At 45.3% G+C, this 16,880-nt stretch overlaps 1 protein-coding gene across 4 annotated transcripts in view; it reads right to left on the bottom strand.

Annotated features, from left to right (window-relative positions):
* The window catches only part of PAX5 (paired box 5), a 239,306-nt gene that overhangs the window by 202,911 nt on the left and 19,515 nt on the right, over nucleotides 1-16,880 (bottom strand). For all 4 annotated transcript variants that reach the window (XM_074953572.1, XM_074953568.1, XM_074953569.1 and 1 more), the window contains exons 3-5: nucleotides 13,740-13,937; nucleotides 7,901-7,965; nucleotides 3,378-3,506 (exon numbers count right to left, since the gene is read on the bottom strand). In XM_074953572.1, coding sequence (XP_074809673.1) covers nucleotides 3,378-3,506; nucleotides 7,901-7,965; nucleotides 13,740-13,937 — 392 coding nt within the window. The remainder of the gene's footprint in view (nucleotides 1-3,377; nucleotides 3,507-7,900; nucleotides 7,966-13,739; nucleotides 13,938-16,880) is intronic.

The raw sequence follows: 16,880 nt of genomic DNA, 5'->3' as shown, positions 1-16,880 counted from the left end.
ACATCCTCCCACCCATCTGCTCAACATGCATCGCTCGGGCTTCCCACTACACGCAGGGAAAATCCGAACGAAGCAACCAAAGCTAGAGAGGGGAATCTGGAAACAAAACAGCAACCGTGACCAATGGGTCTGCCTTTTTAAACTTAGAAAGCCAATTGCATCTCTCTTTAGTATGCCAGCATCTAGCTACTATGTAGTCTGCTTCTTGTATCAGTCCCCAGTAGTATGTCCTTTAACTATAAGTGAAAGCAACCAATCCCCCAGTAAGGCACATCTGCTCCAAGTCTACTTTACAATGCAGGAGGGGGAATGACACTTTCAGCAGTGTAAGCCAATAAAGATTGTTGATTTGGTTTGCCCCTGTTGCTATTAGGCTAGCAACCCACTGGGTTAAAGACTGGTGACCACTGCTAAAAAAAATGTCAAGACGGAGAGGAACAAAAAACGTCCAGGAATCATACTGAGTGCTGAAGAGCGAACCCATTCCATTTCACTATCCCACTCAGACAGAAGCCTAGCTCAATTTACAATGGTTACCTGGTCAGTGGCTCTACTTATCAGAGATCTATGTACATACAGACCCCTCCCTCAATACTGAGAGAGACGTGTGTCAAACAACTAAGCCACGAGAACATTAACCATGTAGCACTGACCTCACAAGAGTCAGTAAATGGCAAAGTTAACTCTGCCCCCTTGTGCATACATATTACGATACAGGCCATTGTTAAACCATCACATTTTCCTCTTCCTGAAATAATACAATATAACAGGATTCCATTTCCGTAGAGTCTGCAATACAAAAGTGGGGCTTCTTTGTACTACTCGGAGTGGGCTTTGGGTGCTTAACTTGGGTGACAATCGCTTAGTGGAGAGGAAAAGGGTGTTAATGGAATTTACTGGGAGGGAGGGGGGATTAAGACAGGAAAAAGAAATTCCATAATGTGGAACCATTTAGCTAGACACTTACCAGAGCACCCTGTCTACCCCACTTAACAAGTCTGCAGGAGGGAGCCCACTAGCTGGGCAGCTTCAGTGGGCAGCAGAAGATAGCAGTACTGCAGTTGCAGATAGGAGTATTGGGGATGGGTAGCCTTCTGGGTTTTGAGCCTTTCACGTTCACATTCTCAATCTTTACTCTGCAACTATGAGGGTTTACTTCTTATAAATGAAATCTGAGATTCTCCTGTGGCTCCAGGAGCGGGGGCTTTAGGTGAAATTTAGGAAACTATTGTGATATCCCTGTGAGAGTTTGCAACATTGAGATTGCCTCTCTCCCAAACCTTAGGGGCTATGCAGCTTTTACCTTAATGCATTGCAGAAAAGTTTAACTCGCAGTTTTAAAAAATCACCTTTCAGCACAGATCAACCCTGTAAAATGTCGGCCCAAAAGGAGAAAGTTTTGGAAAGTTACAAGCCACTGGAAACAGGGCTGTGGGATGGAGTTTCTATATTTTCTGTCCCGGTTCCCATACTGCTCTTATCACCACGGTAGACGGTTATGCATCTTTAATTAACTAGAGAGTTTCCTATTATAATGCTAATATTTATTTGTATAGTTATGGCCTGATTTTCAAAAACTCAGGTGGGCATCTGCACACCAAATTAATGTGCACACCTAATGCAATTGCATGTACAAACCGAGTCTTTGCACCCATGCAGCCAGCCACAGTCTGAGTGAAATCTAGGCCCCACGGAGCTCAGTGGGAGTTTTGCAATTGACTTCCATGGTCCCAGGATTTCACCCGATGTGTCTAAACGGCCCTCTGCACCTGACTGCTTTGTGCAGCCCTGGGAATTGCCACGCACACTCGTTGTTTGGACTTGGACAGGCACTCCGGGCTGTTTAAAAGTCAGACTCGTACTCTGTGTGTACATACAAAGAGTGGGATGAATTGAACAGGAGAATAACTGAATAAAATGTCCAGTCAGGCTGTTTGTGAGGCTCAAGGCCACAGAGAAAACATTGCTTTTTCCCTTCCTGACCCAGAGTTTACAAACACTCCGGGGTCATTTCTCCCCTTGAGGTGTGTGTGTAAATCCCATGAACAGGGCATGCACATGGATGGCAGACCTCCTCGTCAAGAGCAGCCGTGTCCTTTGAATGTGTCTGTGCTTTGTGACCATAGTTGCATGAAACCAATGACTGTAGTACTTTAAGCAGCAGGGGTGGGGGGGGGGAGGGCAACAAATGGGCAGAAAGAAAACAGATGAAGGCCTCCATCCTCCAACCATTGCCATGTGCGAGTAATTTACACACGTGAGAAGTCCCAGTGATGTCACTCCCATACAACAATGTCTGCAGAATCAGGCCCTAAACTTGCCCTGGGGTTAAAATTGTCCCACTCCTTTGATTATAATAGGTGAATATGGCTGGCATGTTCTCCTGATGATATTTCCAACCCTCTGGAACTCCTGTGGTTAGATAATAAGAAACATCCTTTACATCCCTTCAAGGAAAGAGCCAGTTTAATTTAAGGCATCTTTAAAAAATTCAAACTCAGAATAGCCCGTCCTTTGTCCTAAATTATCCTTAATTTTAAAGGTAATGCAGCATCTTCCTCAAAGTGACATCCAGGCTGCACAATGACATTTAACTATGAACCTTAAGAAGAATGCAAAAACCATAGGAAATGCTCTGTATGAAGCAAAATCAAGCCATCTTCAGTGCAGCCTTTGCTATCAAAAATCCCACTGATGTCAGTGGGATCTGGGGAAGTGCTGGAGAAAGGAAACTGTTCCTATAAACCATCTGGATCTCAGACGAGTCTAACCCACCTCGTCTGTATTTTATTTTTTAACAAGGTGTAGTGTTGTGCCGTCATAATAATGTATCTTGCCATTTGCCCTGACGGGCGGGAAGCTTTCTTAGTTTAGTTCAGTTTTGTTCTTAAGTCATTGAAAAATGCAATGCATCCCAAGTGCTTTATAATATATGAATACTGGCACCTGACAATGGGACCAATCCTGCTTCCATTCTACCTGCCATTGACTTCAAGTGGAGCAGGGGCAGACTATCTGGACCTGATTGTGATCTCATGTAGACCTGTAGAAATCGGAAGAAACTCCATTGCCATTGATGGAGTCACACCAGCATGAAAACCTTGCACACAGAGGCAATGTCTCCTTAGCATCACTGTCGTCTCTGTACCCATATCAGCCCAACTGGCCGGGCAATAGCACTCCGGAAGAAACAGTTCCCACATTAACAGATTGAGTCACAAAAGCAGATTACATGGATCCACGTCAGACACAACTAGATATGGTGAGTTCTAAGAAAGTGAATATTGAAGACAAATAGCCGAGAGACCATCTTTCTAACGCCGCCCGTCCCTTTTTCAGCACGTGCCACCCACCGAAGAGAAAATAGGCCCATTTACCTTCATCGCGTTTGCGTTTGTTGCTTTCAGCACTGGGGGATGTAATTCCCAGAATTCCACTGATGGAGTAGGAGGAGCCTGCGGAGTCCGTGCTCACTGTCGAGACTTGGGTCACGGACCCCGTGGAGGCTGTAATTAAAAGCAAAGCAGTCAGCATGCTGGCGGAACATGGATGCCAAAGCGTGCCCACAACGCCTGCCATCCCAGTCGTCTTGGGACCACTTTCCACACCCTCAGCCACAATAATTTCATGTGGCTCTGCAGTGCCCCAGCTAAGAAGCTGAATGGTGATGCCTGTTTTGTTGTGTTTCCTCTGACACGTGAGTTTTGAAAAGGGGCTGATGGAGCATAGCTTGTGGCAAACACACAGTGGACTGCAACGGGGGCTTTGCATGTGCACATGCGATGGGGTTTACAGACCCCCCTGCTCAGAGTAAAGTGGTGATGGAGCGGTGCTGGGCCAAGAAGGCCCTGCCCCACATCAGCCGAGGAGCAGGCTCCAAATGGAGGACCTGATTAAAATGGGAGTCTGGCAATCAAGCGGGGGAGAGGGAAGGAGAAGTTGTCTGCAGGAAGGAAGCCAGTTAGAACCTTCTGGGACAGAGGAATCCACAAGGGAAGGATCTGGACTGGGGACAAGGCCTGATAGGGGAGCCAGGGGCCTGACCCCTTTTTCTCTCCCCTTCTTCTTCACAAGGGGGAATTACTGGACACTGGAAGGGAGCTGGGCAGCCCCAAGTGACCCTCTGAATCACTGCGACTGCTTGAACAGCCTCCTCGAGGAGGGAAGCAGAGGGCTGTGATTATGCCCCAAAACAAAGAGTGCACTGGGAGGTAGGAAGTGGCCCAGGGGAGGCTGGTTTGGGGTATCAGCTAGAGGGGATGGAAATACAGCCTCCCCCCTTGGTCTGGACCCAGTGGAGAGGGAGGGCCTGGATCTCCCTACCCTTCCCTCTGCCCCTAACCCAACCGGGGGTAACCCAGAGAAGGACAGACTATAATTTGGCCACTAGGCCCCCAGATTGCCTACAAGGCCCCCAGGACTCTGAAGCCCTTGAAGACTCACTAAGTGAGCCCCGCTACAGCAAGAAAAGTAGCTTTGGGCCCAAAGTAACACTCAGGGCCGTGCTCCATTCAGGTTGCTTCCCTTCTAGAAGTACCATGGTGGCTCTGGTTCCTGGCATCCCCTGTTCATGAAAATCACGGGCTGGCGGCAGTCACGGTTGGCCGTGGTGCCAAACCCAAGTGTTCAGAAAGCAGGAATCAGGCCCCCAAAATCATTAGATTTACAAAATAATTTTAAAAAATGGGGTCCTTTTTATTTGCCTCTGGGTGTGGGAGTGTTGAGGGTTCAGGTCTCACCCTTTTCTCTCCCACCACATGGCCTAGAAGCTTGTTAATGAAAGCTGCGGTTCTCAAGCCATAATCTGATTCCAGCAACTCAGACGTTCGGAAACAGACCAGATATTGTGAGAGTCGTGATAAAATAGTCAGATTTGGCAGTGGTGCCAGGGGAGAGCTGCTGACACAGCGTTGTGTCTTTGGTTCCTTGCACTCCCTTGTCTGTCTGTCTCCATCTGTTCTCATCTTATTCTTCAAGTGTAACTTCTTTGGGGCAGGGACCATTTCTCTCTCTGTGTTTGTACAGCGCCTAGCACAACGGTCCCTGACTAGGCTCCAATTAATAATAATAACAACTACACTGTGCTTGTTTTATGGACCAGTGAGGGCTGTTTAAAAGCAGTCTCACTGCCACACCCATCAGACACCTTATATATGCACCTCACAAATGTCAACGCTCAAGTTGTGCTTTATCTACCGTTTATCTTTTTTTAATTGACTCATTCTCTATACAATAAATGTAACGTTACATATTAAGCCACTAATTAAGAATCTAGTGTGATGTGGAGTTAACCTGAAGCCACAACCCAAGACTGCTGATGTATTATTACTGGGGGAACCCCAGGGCTGGTAACCTAACCGTTGCAGTGCTTCAGTGAGCCTTTTGTATTAAACCCTTCATCCTGACTGCAACAGGGGAAGAGGAGTCATTCGCCTGCATTACACAGAATACTAAATAGGAGGAAAGTGTAAGGCAAGCGCCCTGCTACGGGAACCTTTCGAAGGATTACCAAGACCAGACGACATTGTCTAAATGTCTGGTTATCACTTTACAGCTTTAAAGAGGTGGAATGGCTTTGGGTGGATAGGATAACCATAATTATAATAATACTTAGCAATTAGAGATTGCACTTTATATCTTCAACATGCTTTGCGAGCACAAACTGATTAACCTTCCACACAACTCCTAGGAAGCAAGTCATTAAATAATAACATTCCCAGTAGGAAAACTGAGGCAAGATGGTTAAATGATTTGACCAAGGACGCAGATGGAATTAGTGCCCAAGCCAAGAGTTCGAATCCCAGCACTGACTCCCTCTGTGACCGTAGGCACAGCACTTACCCTCCTTCCTCTGGTTTCCCCATCCATCCTCATACACCACCCTGGCATGTGGTAAGAATTAGTCAATGTGCATGATTCACTGCCTGGATTCTGTCACCATAAACAGGCAGAACCCAGGCTGCTAGAGCAAGGAGGTAATAATCTATCTGCCCGCAAGCATGGGTCTGCCAGGGGGCCTACAGCCAAAGAGCACAGCACACAACATGGGCAGGCTCAGCTGGGGAGAGGATGGAGCTAAAGCCCCCAGAAGCTGTCCAGGACATGACTTAAAGCTGCTTCCATTTGACAGAACGTTCCCTGTAGGGCAGGTGGGGTACTGACCTGTCCTACAGGGAGTGGCATTAGTGATGGTCAATGTAAATTTGGAGCTGCCAGCCGGTGTTGTTGCTGTGCCCATATGGCCTCTTTCAGGTTCTCCACAGCTGACTCTCCATCCCTCCCTGGGGACAGGGAAGCGTGAGCATGCACACATCCTTTGGCCCAGGGCAGTGGGGTGGCATCCCCTCTCTGGATGCAGGAGGGGATGGGCTGTCACACGGCCATCCCACAGCTGCTGATCCCAGAATGCCAGCAGGGAGAGTCAGCATTCTGTTTGTGCTCAGCGGCCACAGCATCTGGATGAATCACTGAGCTTCCGTCTGTGCAGAGCAAAGCGGAGTCAGGATTTGCCCCTGTATAAACAAAGGCTCCTCTGAAGCCATCAGGAGTTTTGCTATTGAGCTCACTGGTAACACAATCGAGCCTTAAACTATAATTCACGCTAGCTGCTGATTTTCTTCATCGGAGGCTCTGAGAGTCACTTTCTTGATAAAATGATTCCAAATGTTTGGATATAGCAGTACGCCCACAAGCTTTCCACCTGAGTCTCGCAAAAAGCACTTCCCAGATATTTCTGTTTAACTTCACAGCACTCCTAAGAAGTTAGCATTATCCCCATTTTACAGATGAGGACGCTAAGGCAGAGAGCTTACGGACCAGATTCTGCTGCCTTTCCTTACATTGAACAATACCTTATCCCACAAGGGCTACTTGCAGAATGAGGTACCAGACCCACAAGCAAGGTGGCTTACTGGCAGTCCCATTTTGTAGCATGGGTGGTAATAGAACCCAGATTGCCTAAGTCTTGTACCGTCACCCTAAGTCCATCTTCCCTTCCCTTTCCTTCATGGGACGCCTTGCTACTAAGAAAGCAAACCCAAGTTTAACCTCCTAAGGATTAGCTATAAAGGACAAATCTTGGTTCAACTGAAGTAAATAATGTCCACCGCTCACTGCCTTCATTGCATTCTGCACGTAAGGAGGCTTGAATGCTGTGGGAAATGGAAATTTCAAATGAGGAATGCTCCACCTTATGACTGAAGTGAACATGCCTACAAAGGAAGAATATGTGACATACATGCAGGTGCCTAAGACAATGTTTAGAGAGGTCAAAAATCTCCACGAGCAAGAAAGTTGGACTGAGGCCACCAACTCCATTAACCACAAAAATGTGTTCACTGGGGCTGCTGTCTCCTGACATAAGTGGCATCGGAACTTGGCTAGAGCACGTTGCTCTGGCCTGAACATCTGCATTAGGAAGGAGAAGGGAAGAACAGGAGAAGAAAGTTTGGAAAGTTTTGGTACCTCTTCACTCAAGACTGCAAGTGCACAAAGAATTATAGAAGGGCTAGTTGATGGAAGAAAAAAACACATTCAAAACTACTTACTGACTAATGATGCAGAAAATGTTATGAATAAGTAACCCTTTCTTGATTTATTACTTTAATTATCTGACATTCTATAGACCCCCATTAGTGGGGCTTTTTTGGTTTAGATTTCAATTTTCTGTCTCACGGTGAAAGCTATTTATCATAATAATCAGTAAAATTCAAAACCTTTTAGCAGTATTTATAAAATTCATTTACCATGTTCAGCCCTTGCAGAATGACAAAGAAGGTGCATTAGGACGTGTGCTGAAGTGTTTTATGCAGAATTATCTGTCCATAAGAATGATTAAAAGTTCTTTAGAATATTTGTATTCCATTATATTATTTTTTAACATAAAAAAAGTTCGACTTACCTATGCTGTGACTAGAGGCTGGGACCTGCTGGTTGGGTGGTTGCTGTACCTTAGTCCGTATGATCCTGAATGTAGTTGAAAAGAAACAAATGGCTCCTTACTATGAGGCATGCACACTGCAGAAACTGCAGGTAAATAAGAGCAGTGAATGGAGAACATCAGAAGCTATTTTGTCCATTCAGGACACCTAGATGGTAAAGGAAACATCTCTTCCTGTATTATTCCATTGAAGCGTAGTAAAAGTTAGACAGCTGGGCAGATCTAGGGCCAAATTTTCAAAAGTGCCAAAGATCCTGATCCTCAAAGGCATTTAGGAACCTCTTTGAAATCAGTGGGAGTAAAGCATGTAAATACAGCTGAGGATCTGGGCCTAGGTGAGTTAGGAGCCCATGTTCCATTAAGATTTAGGCTCCTAAGCACCTAAGGTTTTCAGGTGCCTGAAAATACAGGTAGATGCCTGGCTGGATTTTCAAAAGTGCCCAGGTGCCAAACTCCCGTTGATTTCAGTAAGAGTTAGGCACCAACATATTTGAAAAGCACAGTAGGCACCTGTCACCTATCTTTGGGTGCCTAAATACCTTTAAAAATCTGACCCTAAGTCACCTTTGAAAATGGGACTTACACTCCTAAGTCTCTGAGGCGTGTTTGAAGTTTTTACCCCAAATCAAAGGGAATACTGAAAGCAACAAATCTTGGACCAAACGCAAGACAGCAAAACTCAACAATTACCTTCTCATACTTGGACACTCACACCATCTTCTGCTCTCATTTACACCAGTGTAATCTGGAGTAACTCTATGAATTTCAAAGGGGTCACTCCCAATTTACACCAGGGTTCCCACGGAGCAGCATCTGTTACAGGTGTGCATGTGGTGTCGAAAGATACGGAGAAATAAAAGAAAGGGTGTATGGTGGCTTTATGGGAAGGGGGCAGTCATCAAGAAAGGTAACAGGAATGCGTTGGCAAAAACTGCAGTGACAATGTATTAACGGGAAAGACACAGGGTGTGAGCCTTCTCCCCATGACATAAATGGACGTTTTGCCATGAACTTCAGTGGAAGGAACATCAGGCCCAAATACTAACTGTAGAGTGGTCTTGACTCAGCTAATATATAGTTCATTGACATGCTTCTCATAGTAGATGTGTATATTTTATGAACTATTTTGACAGCATGCTGTGGTGATGATTTCTCCTGGGGCTATTTAACAAGCTAGATTCCCAGTTTATGCCTTGCTATACACCAGTTTTTTGCACATTGATACGTTCACCCAAGAATGTCAAAACTTCATTCATGAACCGACTGTGTAAAGTTATTGTGGGGGTCTGCATTTGTGCATATAGCAAGAGGAAGAAGCTTAAAAATTATTCCCAGATCAGGGTTTTATCATTCAGAGTCCTTTTATGTAAAATCAGTTTTCTGCAGAATTTTTATCTGTTCCCACTAGTTCTTTTTCTATGACTTAACAGCCATTCAGTAGTGACCACAATAGTAACAGCACATAACTCTTTATATAGGGAGTTTTTCATCGGAAGGTCTTGCTGCTCTTTACAAAGCAGGTCAGTATCATGATCCCTGTTTTACAGAAGGGAAAACTGAGGCACAGAAAGGGGAAATGACTCACCCGAGATCTCCCAGCAGGCCAGTGAGAGAGCCAGGAATAGAATCCGGGTCTGGGTCTCCTGAGTCCCAGCCCCGTACACTAGGCACTTGATCACTCGGCCGCCCCATATTTCTCTACTGAGCAGAAATAGCTGATGAGACGTGCTCCCTAAAGTGGGGACTGACTCCTTCCCTGCCTCTCCCATCTGGCCCTGAAAGCTGCAGACTGGGAAGCAGCCCCAGGTGCTGAGTGCGAATCACTACACTCCCATAGGTGGGGCCAAGCTGACTCAGGGCCTGCCAGCATTCTTGTCCCGCAACAACAAGCTAGGCCTTTTGGAGCAGGGGCCCAATCCTGTATTACTGAAGTCAGTGAGAGCTTTGCCACTGACCTGGGAGCAGGACTGAGCTCCTCGAGTGGATCCATCTCTATGAGAAGGAAGGGGAGGAATTAACACTTTACACAAGGATTTTGAGTTGTCAGAATGAATCGAGAGAATTCAGGGCCTTCTTACACGTAAATATCTTTATTTCTGGAGGGCTAGAGGATAATAAAGCAGCCGGTGAGCTTGCAGATTACATGAGTGAAGCTAATAATTCTGATTAATTAAACCTTATTGTCATGAATTTGCTCCTGCTGGGGGGTATCATATGATTAATATTCATTAATATTATCAAGTATTGGTTGTATTAATTGAGGCGATCCCAAATTCTGAATTCTATTCTATCCAGGTTCCTATCCTTGGCTCATCACCATAGTATCTGGAAGGTTCCAGTCATGCATTAATCAATGTGACAGACACCTGCCAGGTGTTACTGGAAGGCACGCTGTACGAGGAGGCATTCAGCTGTCCTGCGGTGATGAGCACGGGATAAGAAACTGCATCGGCTAGAACGCACAGCATGCAGGCCAGCTCCCCGGTGCAGCTCTGCCTTCACTGCAAGCAGCACTGGGCTGGCTCCTTAGTGCCTCCCTCCCCCCCCCGTGAAGCAGGGAGGCCAGGTGGAGTGGGGATGTGGCATGACTCCCCTCCATTTATTCCACATAAATGGGCTGTGCAGCCATTGCATATAACTACGTACGTCACAAACCAGGAGCAAGAGCTCTTACTGGACAACTTCCCATGGGGATCCAAACTCAATGGATAGAGGGTTACATTTTAAAAGCAGCTATGTGATTTATAAGCCCATTTTCAACCCCACTAGGCACCTGTTTGCATCTTTAGGTGTCTCAAATACCTTTAAAAATCACCCCCAAGTCACTTTGGAAAATGCTCCTAAATCATTTAACTGCTTTTGAAAATGCTATCCTGTGTTAATGTTACTGTGCCCTGTGTACAGACGTACACATGTAGGTATGTAATGTGCATGAGTGTATATCTGTCCCACCCTGCCCTATGGCGCTCTGCTCGGGTTGATGGTTTTCACTATTAGAAATTCTGTGCTTTGCCTTCTTAGGATGTGGGAGTTGTTCTTTGCCAAGGGCTAGAGAAAAACAAATCCTGAGTGTAGTAGTTAAAACTAAATGGGGACTTTCACATCACCCTATGTATGTGCACCAGCCCCATGGCTCCTGTTCTGGAGCTGGGGTCAGAGACTGCTATGGACTGTAGGTCACATGCAGTGGACTGTCAGACAATCATCCTCTGGCTGGGTAGTCTTCCCACAGGGTTCTCAGACCCCGCCTCCCCCCCCCTCCCCCATAACTGGATGATCTGCTTTTAAAGGGACAGACCCAGCAAACCCAGTGACAACATTAGTCCTTAACGACATGAGACATCCATTGACTGCAGTGGGACTACCTTACGTGAGCAAAGATGTGCAGGATCGGACCCTACTGCCCCAACACAGCAGAGCATTTAAGTATATGCTTAACTTTAATCCCAAGCTTGCGTCCCAGGGAGCGCAGAGCTGAATAGGAACAGGCTGCAGAATTGGGACCTCATGTATTTGGAGTAGATTCCTGGCTTATTACCATATGTAGGGTTTTTCTTACATGCAATTGCAAGTTCTGAACAGCAGGATGGGGCTGTAAGGTAGCAAAAACGATTCTTCACAATAAAACAAACCAATGCAAAAAGCTTGAATGCGTTTCAAAGGGAGGTTCTGAGCCACAACTGCAGATGGATGAGAAAGGATGAGATTTCCACCAAATGGGGTGACTTACAAATCCCAGAACAATTTTTTAACATGTAAATGGAATCACTCCATGATATTATTGGTACGAGAACTACACTGGGATGGTAGAGAAGGCAACAAAAGAGTGAAATGTGAAAACTGGATTAAAACATGCGAGAGGCCTGGTTAGGTTGTAATCTCTTTAGGGCAGGGAGTGTCTCTTGGTTATGTGTTTGTAGAGCACCTAGCACAACGAAGACCGGGCCCCAGTGTGCAATAATTAAAAATAATAATCATGCTACCAATGAAGACAATGGAAAGACTCCCATGGATTCCAGTGGGCGTGGAGCTGGCCTTCGGTTATCTGAGGACACCATAGTATTAAGATTTTTTTTCGGCCCCTGGTTTCTGTTTTGTTTCTCAAACTAATCTCTTTCTTGCCAAAATCTGTAAATCTCTCAGTATTACTGAATGCTGCTAGGATTTCATTCCAGTTAGGAAACTGCCGACAGCATTAAACATTTTGAATTGTCTACCCAGTCTTTGCACTTATTCCCATAAATCTGTCACATAACAATCGATTAGGAGGTAAAGGGCCACCCATTATTTTTCATGTTATCATGTCAGAGATTATTAATACTTAAGGGGCAATTCCACAAGGGCATCCAGGTTGGGATCCCCAAACAGACATACAAAATAATTTGGCGTCTATTTATTACATGACCCTAGACACACATGGAAATTTAGAGTTAGCTGCATTCTGGGGATTTGGATGAAATTGCATGAAAACTATCTTGATTTTTAAAACCACACACATACACACAATGGATTCACAGCCCCACACAGTCTTTGAATTTAAATGTAAGGGGGTTTTATGTCTACACCCTGTATCGTCAACTATGAAGAGCCCTCTGAGAAGAATACCGCAGAGGATGGAGGGCTGTTGCTTACCATCTAGAATGTTTAGGGGATTCGTATCCCTTCCATTAAACACTTGTTACTGACTTTTGTAACTTTTCACAAGATGTTTCTCAACACTGTCATGATGAACACTGGTTTTTCTCTTCGGTGTGAGCTAGCATCCCATCCATCGAGCGAGAGACTGTTGGCTTCCTAAATAGTTCTGGTTAAGATTCATTTAAGGTGGAGCACTTTAAAAGAAGTAAAAAGAAAAGGAGTACTTGTGGCACCTTAGAGACTAACCAATTTATTTGAGCATAAGCTTTCGTGAGCTACAGCTCACTTCATCGGATAAAGTGAGCTGTAGCTCACGAAAGCTTATGCTCAAATAAATTGGTTAGTCTCTAAAGTGCCACAAGTACTCCTTTTCTTTTTGCGAATTACAGACTAACACGGCTGTTACTCTGAAACCTGTTAAAAGAAGTAATTATACTTTGTACCTCTGCAGGGCTCTAATCCTGTGTCCATGAGAGTCAATGGCAAAGCTCCTGTCATGCAGGATCGGGCCCCATGGTAGTACCTTGCATGTGAGGTTCTTAAAGTTCTTTTAAAAATTAATTAACTCCCAAAACACCCCTCCGGATAGGTACATTTACCACTCATTTTACAGGTGGATAATTGAGGCATGAAAAGGTTACAGGCCAGATTCCATCAGCCTTACTCATGGTGAGTAGTACCTTACCCCACCAAACATGAATCTGGCCTAAGGGAATCCAGAAATGCTGACATGCTCTAATCACTAGACCTCACTCTTCCCACCCTCCGCTGAATCTGAATTCAAAGCTTTTTTAGATCACCGGTAGTCCAGGTGGCTGGTGGTCTCAACCTTATCCCTAGGGAACGTTTATACCCTGAAATCCCTTGCTGCCGAATCCAACCCTGCGAGCAGTCTCCATTGGAATCAGCATGGGACTTTAACAGCAAAAGAACTGCAGGTCGGGATGGGATGCAGCAGCCAGGCTGCGTGGTGAGAGCAGTTGCTCATAAGAAACCACACATTTGCCTCTGTGCTCAACTACTGGCCTTCAGGGCTGCCCAAGTCATCCAGGAAACAAACACAAAGCGGATTACTTGCAAATGCCCCAGGAAGAACCCAAAGGAGGAGATGCTGCAAATTCCAGCCATGAAAGCCGCTGACCAGTGCTGTCCAAATCTGTACCTGTTAATTGAGCTGACGCTGGGTACGGTGTCATTGTCACACACTCGCTCGGCTAGAAGTCTATCCCTGATCTCCCAGGCAAACATGGTGGGATTTTGGCGTTTATACTCTGCAATTTTTTCGACGACTTTGGGTGTGGCGACCTTTGGTTTGGATCCTCCAATCACTCCAGGCTTAATGCTCCCAGTCTCATAGTACCTGGGAGAGACAAATCCAAGAAAAAGCTTTAGTTACCAAGAGTTGACAGCCAGGAAGGCTGGAGATTTACAGTGTGCACTATTTTAGTGCAACGCATCTCCAGTCTCTTCTACGATACATCTGCCCTTTCGCTCACCCTTCCTGGCTACGTAGGACATTATCTCCCCAATGGATTAATTTATAGTAATTGAAAACGGGCCCCAGTATAAAACATATATTTTTCCATAACAGCAAGACAATAGAAACAATGCAAGATTAAAGGGCATGCTGAGTTCCTAAATTAACTGGAAATGTGTGTTATTAATCAGACGTAGGGGCAATAATAGAAACAAATCACATTCAGCACCATTATTTTTGTACTGAACTCTTTTGTAATAAATTACTGTTTCGAGGGAAATTCGCCTTCATTAATGTAAATGCCTTGTCATCACTTCACCCCCACATGAAGGCCGGGTAAAGTAGTATCATGACAAATATTTGCAGAGGACATTTGAAGTAAGTATGCCAGTGTAACATTTTGTTATATTCTCTTTTCCAGGGAGCTATGGTTTCAATATGCAGTTCTTAAGGAGCAAACAAATATTTCCTCATCACTATTCTCAAAAGAAAGTAGTGTGGTTGGTTTCTTTAAATTCATAGGGCCTGATACCATAACCCTGGCCCGCAAATTGCTCTATTGACACCTGTGAGATTACTCATGTGATTAAAAATTATTCCAATCAGACAGAGTGGTGGGATCAGGCCCTTTCACAGAATTGTACTAAAGACACTGACAGCTGTTCAGCTGGTGTAAATGGGACCAACTCCACTTCCTTCAGTGTAGCTGCAACAATTTATTCCAGCTGGGAACCAGACTCTTTTTTTCTTTTTCTTGAAACAAAAGCTTGGAAACTACCGTAGAACCTCAGAGTTACGAACACCAGAGTTACAAACTGACCAGTCAACCACGCCCCTCACCTGGAACTGGAAGGGCGCAATCAAGCAAAAGCAGAGACAACGAAAGCAAATACAACATTGTACTGCGTTAAACGTAAAAAATAAAGGGAAATCAGCATTTTTCTTCTGCATAATAAAATTTCAAAGCTGTATGACGTCAATGTTCAGTTGTAAACATTTGAAAGAACCATAATGTTTTGTTCAGCGATACGAACATTTCAGAGTCACGAACAAGCTCCAGTCCCGACGTGGTCGTAACTCTGAGATTCTGCTGCAGCTGTTCTCCAACTTCATTGCACTGCCACCCCCTTCAGACAACGAAAATTACTGTACAACCCCAGGAGGGGGGACCGAAGCCTGAGCCAACGCGAGCCCCGCCACCCTGGGCGGCGGGGGAGGGAGCCAAAGCCCGAGCCCCACAGCCGTGGGCAGGGCCGAAGCTGAAGGCCTAGGGCCTCAGCCCCAGGCAGGGGGCCCGCAACCTGAGCCCTGCCACCCAGGGTTGAAGCCATCAGGCTTCAGCTTCGGCCCCGGGCCCCAGCAAGTCTAACAGCCCTGATAACCCCATTAAAACAGGGTCACAACCTACTTTGGAGTCCCGACCTATAGTCTGAGAACGGCTGTTACTGTATTGCTCCAAGTGGGAGTCTTGTTCTGTCCACAGAGGACCAAGAGGAAATCTAAGGAAGAAGACAAGCTCCCTAAATGCTCAGCCTAAAAGTTGTGCTGTAAGAGATGATGTGGTTCTGGCTGTGTAAGTCAATGATGTTGTGCACTTTTTTATAGTTTGTAATTTTCTAAGAACAGATAAAAATAAGCCCAGAACTAACAGCAGAGAGACTGATACTTTCTTCCCTATCAGACCTGATTCTAAAAGCCCTCTGTGCTTAGAGCTCCCATTTCTTTATGGGTTCTCCATACAGGGACACCTTGCCCGGCTGAATCATCTTTAGCAGCCTAAACTTGTTCATTGACTTTGGCACATCCCATATTTTTAGCAGGATCCATATTAGAACCCACCCAATAAAAACATAAGTTCACATGATATATTTTCTCTGCAGCTATTTGACATCTGTGTTGTCTGCGGGAAAACGAATCTCCTAAAATCTCTCTGATGCAAAAGAGCATGAGCATGTTATGGGACTGAAGTCTGTGTATCAAAGGCAGTTGCATTGATCAAATTTCTTCTGCATTACAGGTTTAATTGTCCCGTGGGCACTCTTTTTTCAGAGCCTAAAAATATCCCTTTAATGGGAGTGACAAGATGATGTTTGCACCTGGGTGAATGATGAAATAATGGCGAAAACATGTTTGCATGATGCACCTAAGAAAATCATGCCTATGAAAAATGACCATGCAGCCCAGACCTTGTAACCTTCACTTATGGCATCCCGTCAGTGAGTGAAAGCTCCAGAACTGGGTTTAATGCTGCTTTACTAACTGCTCACAATTTTCATGGGGCAAATAAAAAATGGCAGATTTTATAAAAATCCCTCTGTGTAACCAGTCTCTCTCTCGCTCTCTCTTGGGCCTGCACACATGCACGATCACTGGCTGTTGTTCCTTGTTTCTTGCTGGCTCCAGTTCTGGATAATCTAGGCAACAGGGAAACAGGCAACTGACAAGCAGTTTGGTGTTGCATTTTTGAACTCTGAGACAGACAGGACCCTATGCTGCTGGGTAACAGTTTTCCCTCATTGAAGGACATTGGCATAGAGGGTAAGGGCCTGATCTGAACCCCATTAAAATCAACAGAAAGATTCCAATGACTTTAAAGAGCATAAAATCAGGCCCTTACAGAGTCAGCCCCAGAATAACTTAATCCCAATTTCCCTGTAAAGCTGGGACAACCAAAGTGCAACCTGCAGGCCAACTAAACCTATAGAATTCCACAGGGCACTCTTCCCGTCTGGTTAGTCTCATCTTTAACTTGGGGCGTGTCCCACAGAGACTACAGCTCCCACAATGCAATTCTCCCTCTCAATCTGGCCACAACCCCACACTAAA

This window comes from Natator depressus, chromosome 5 (genome assembly GCF_965152275.1).
Source record: "Natator depressus isolate rNatDep1 chromosome 5, rNatDep2.hap1, whole genome shotgun sequence".
NCBI lineage: Eukaryota > Metazoa > Chordata > Testudines > Cheloniidae > Natator > Natator depressus.
The sequence above is the reverse complement of the archived record's forward strand: the minus strand, read 5'-3'. Positions and strand labels throughout refer to the sequence as shown.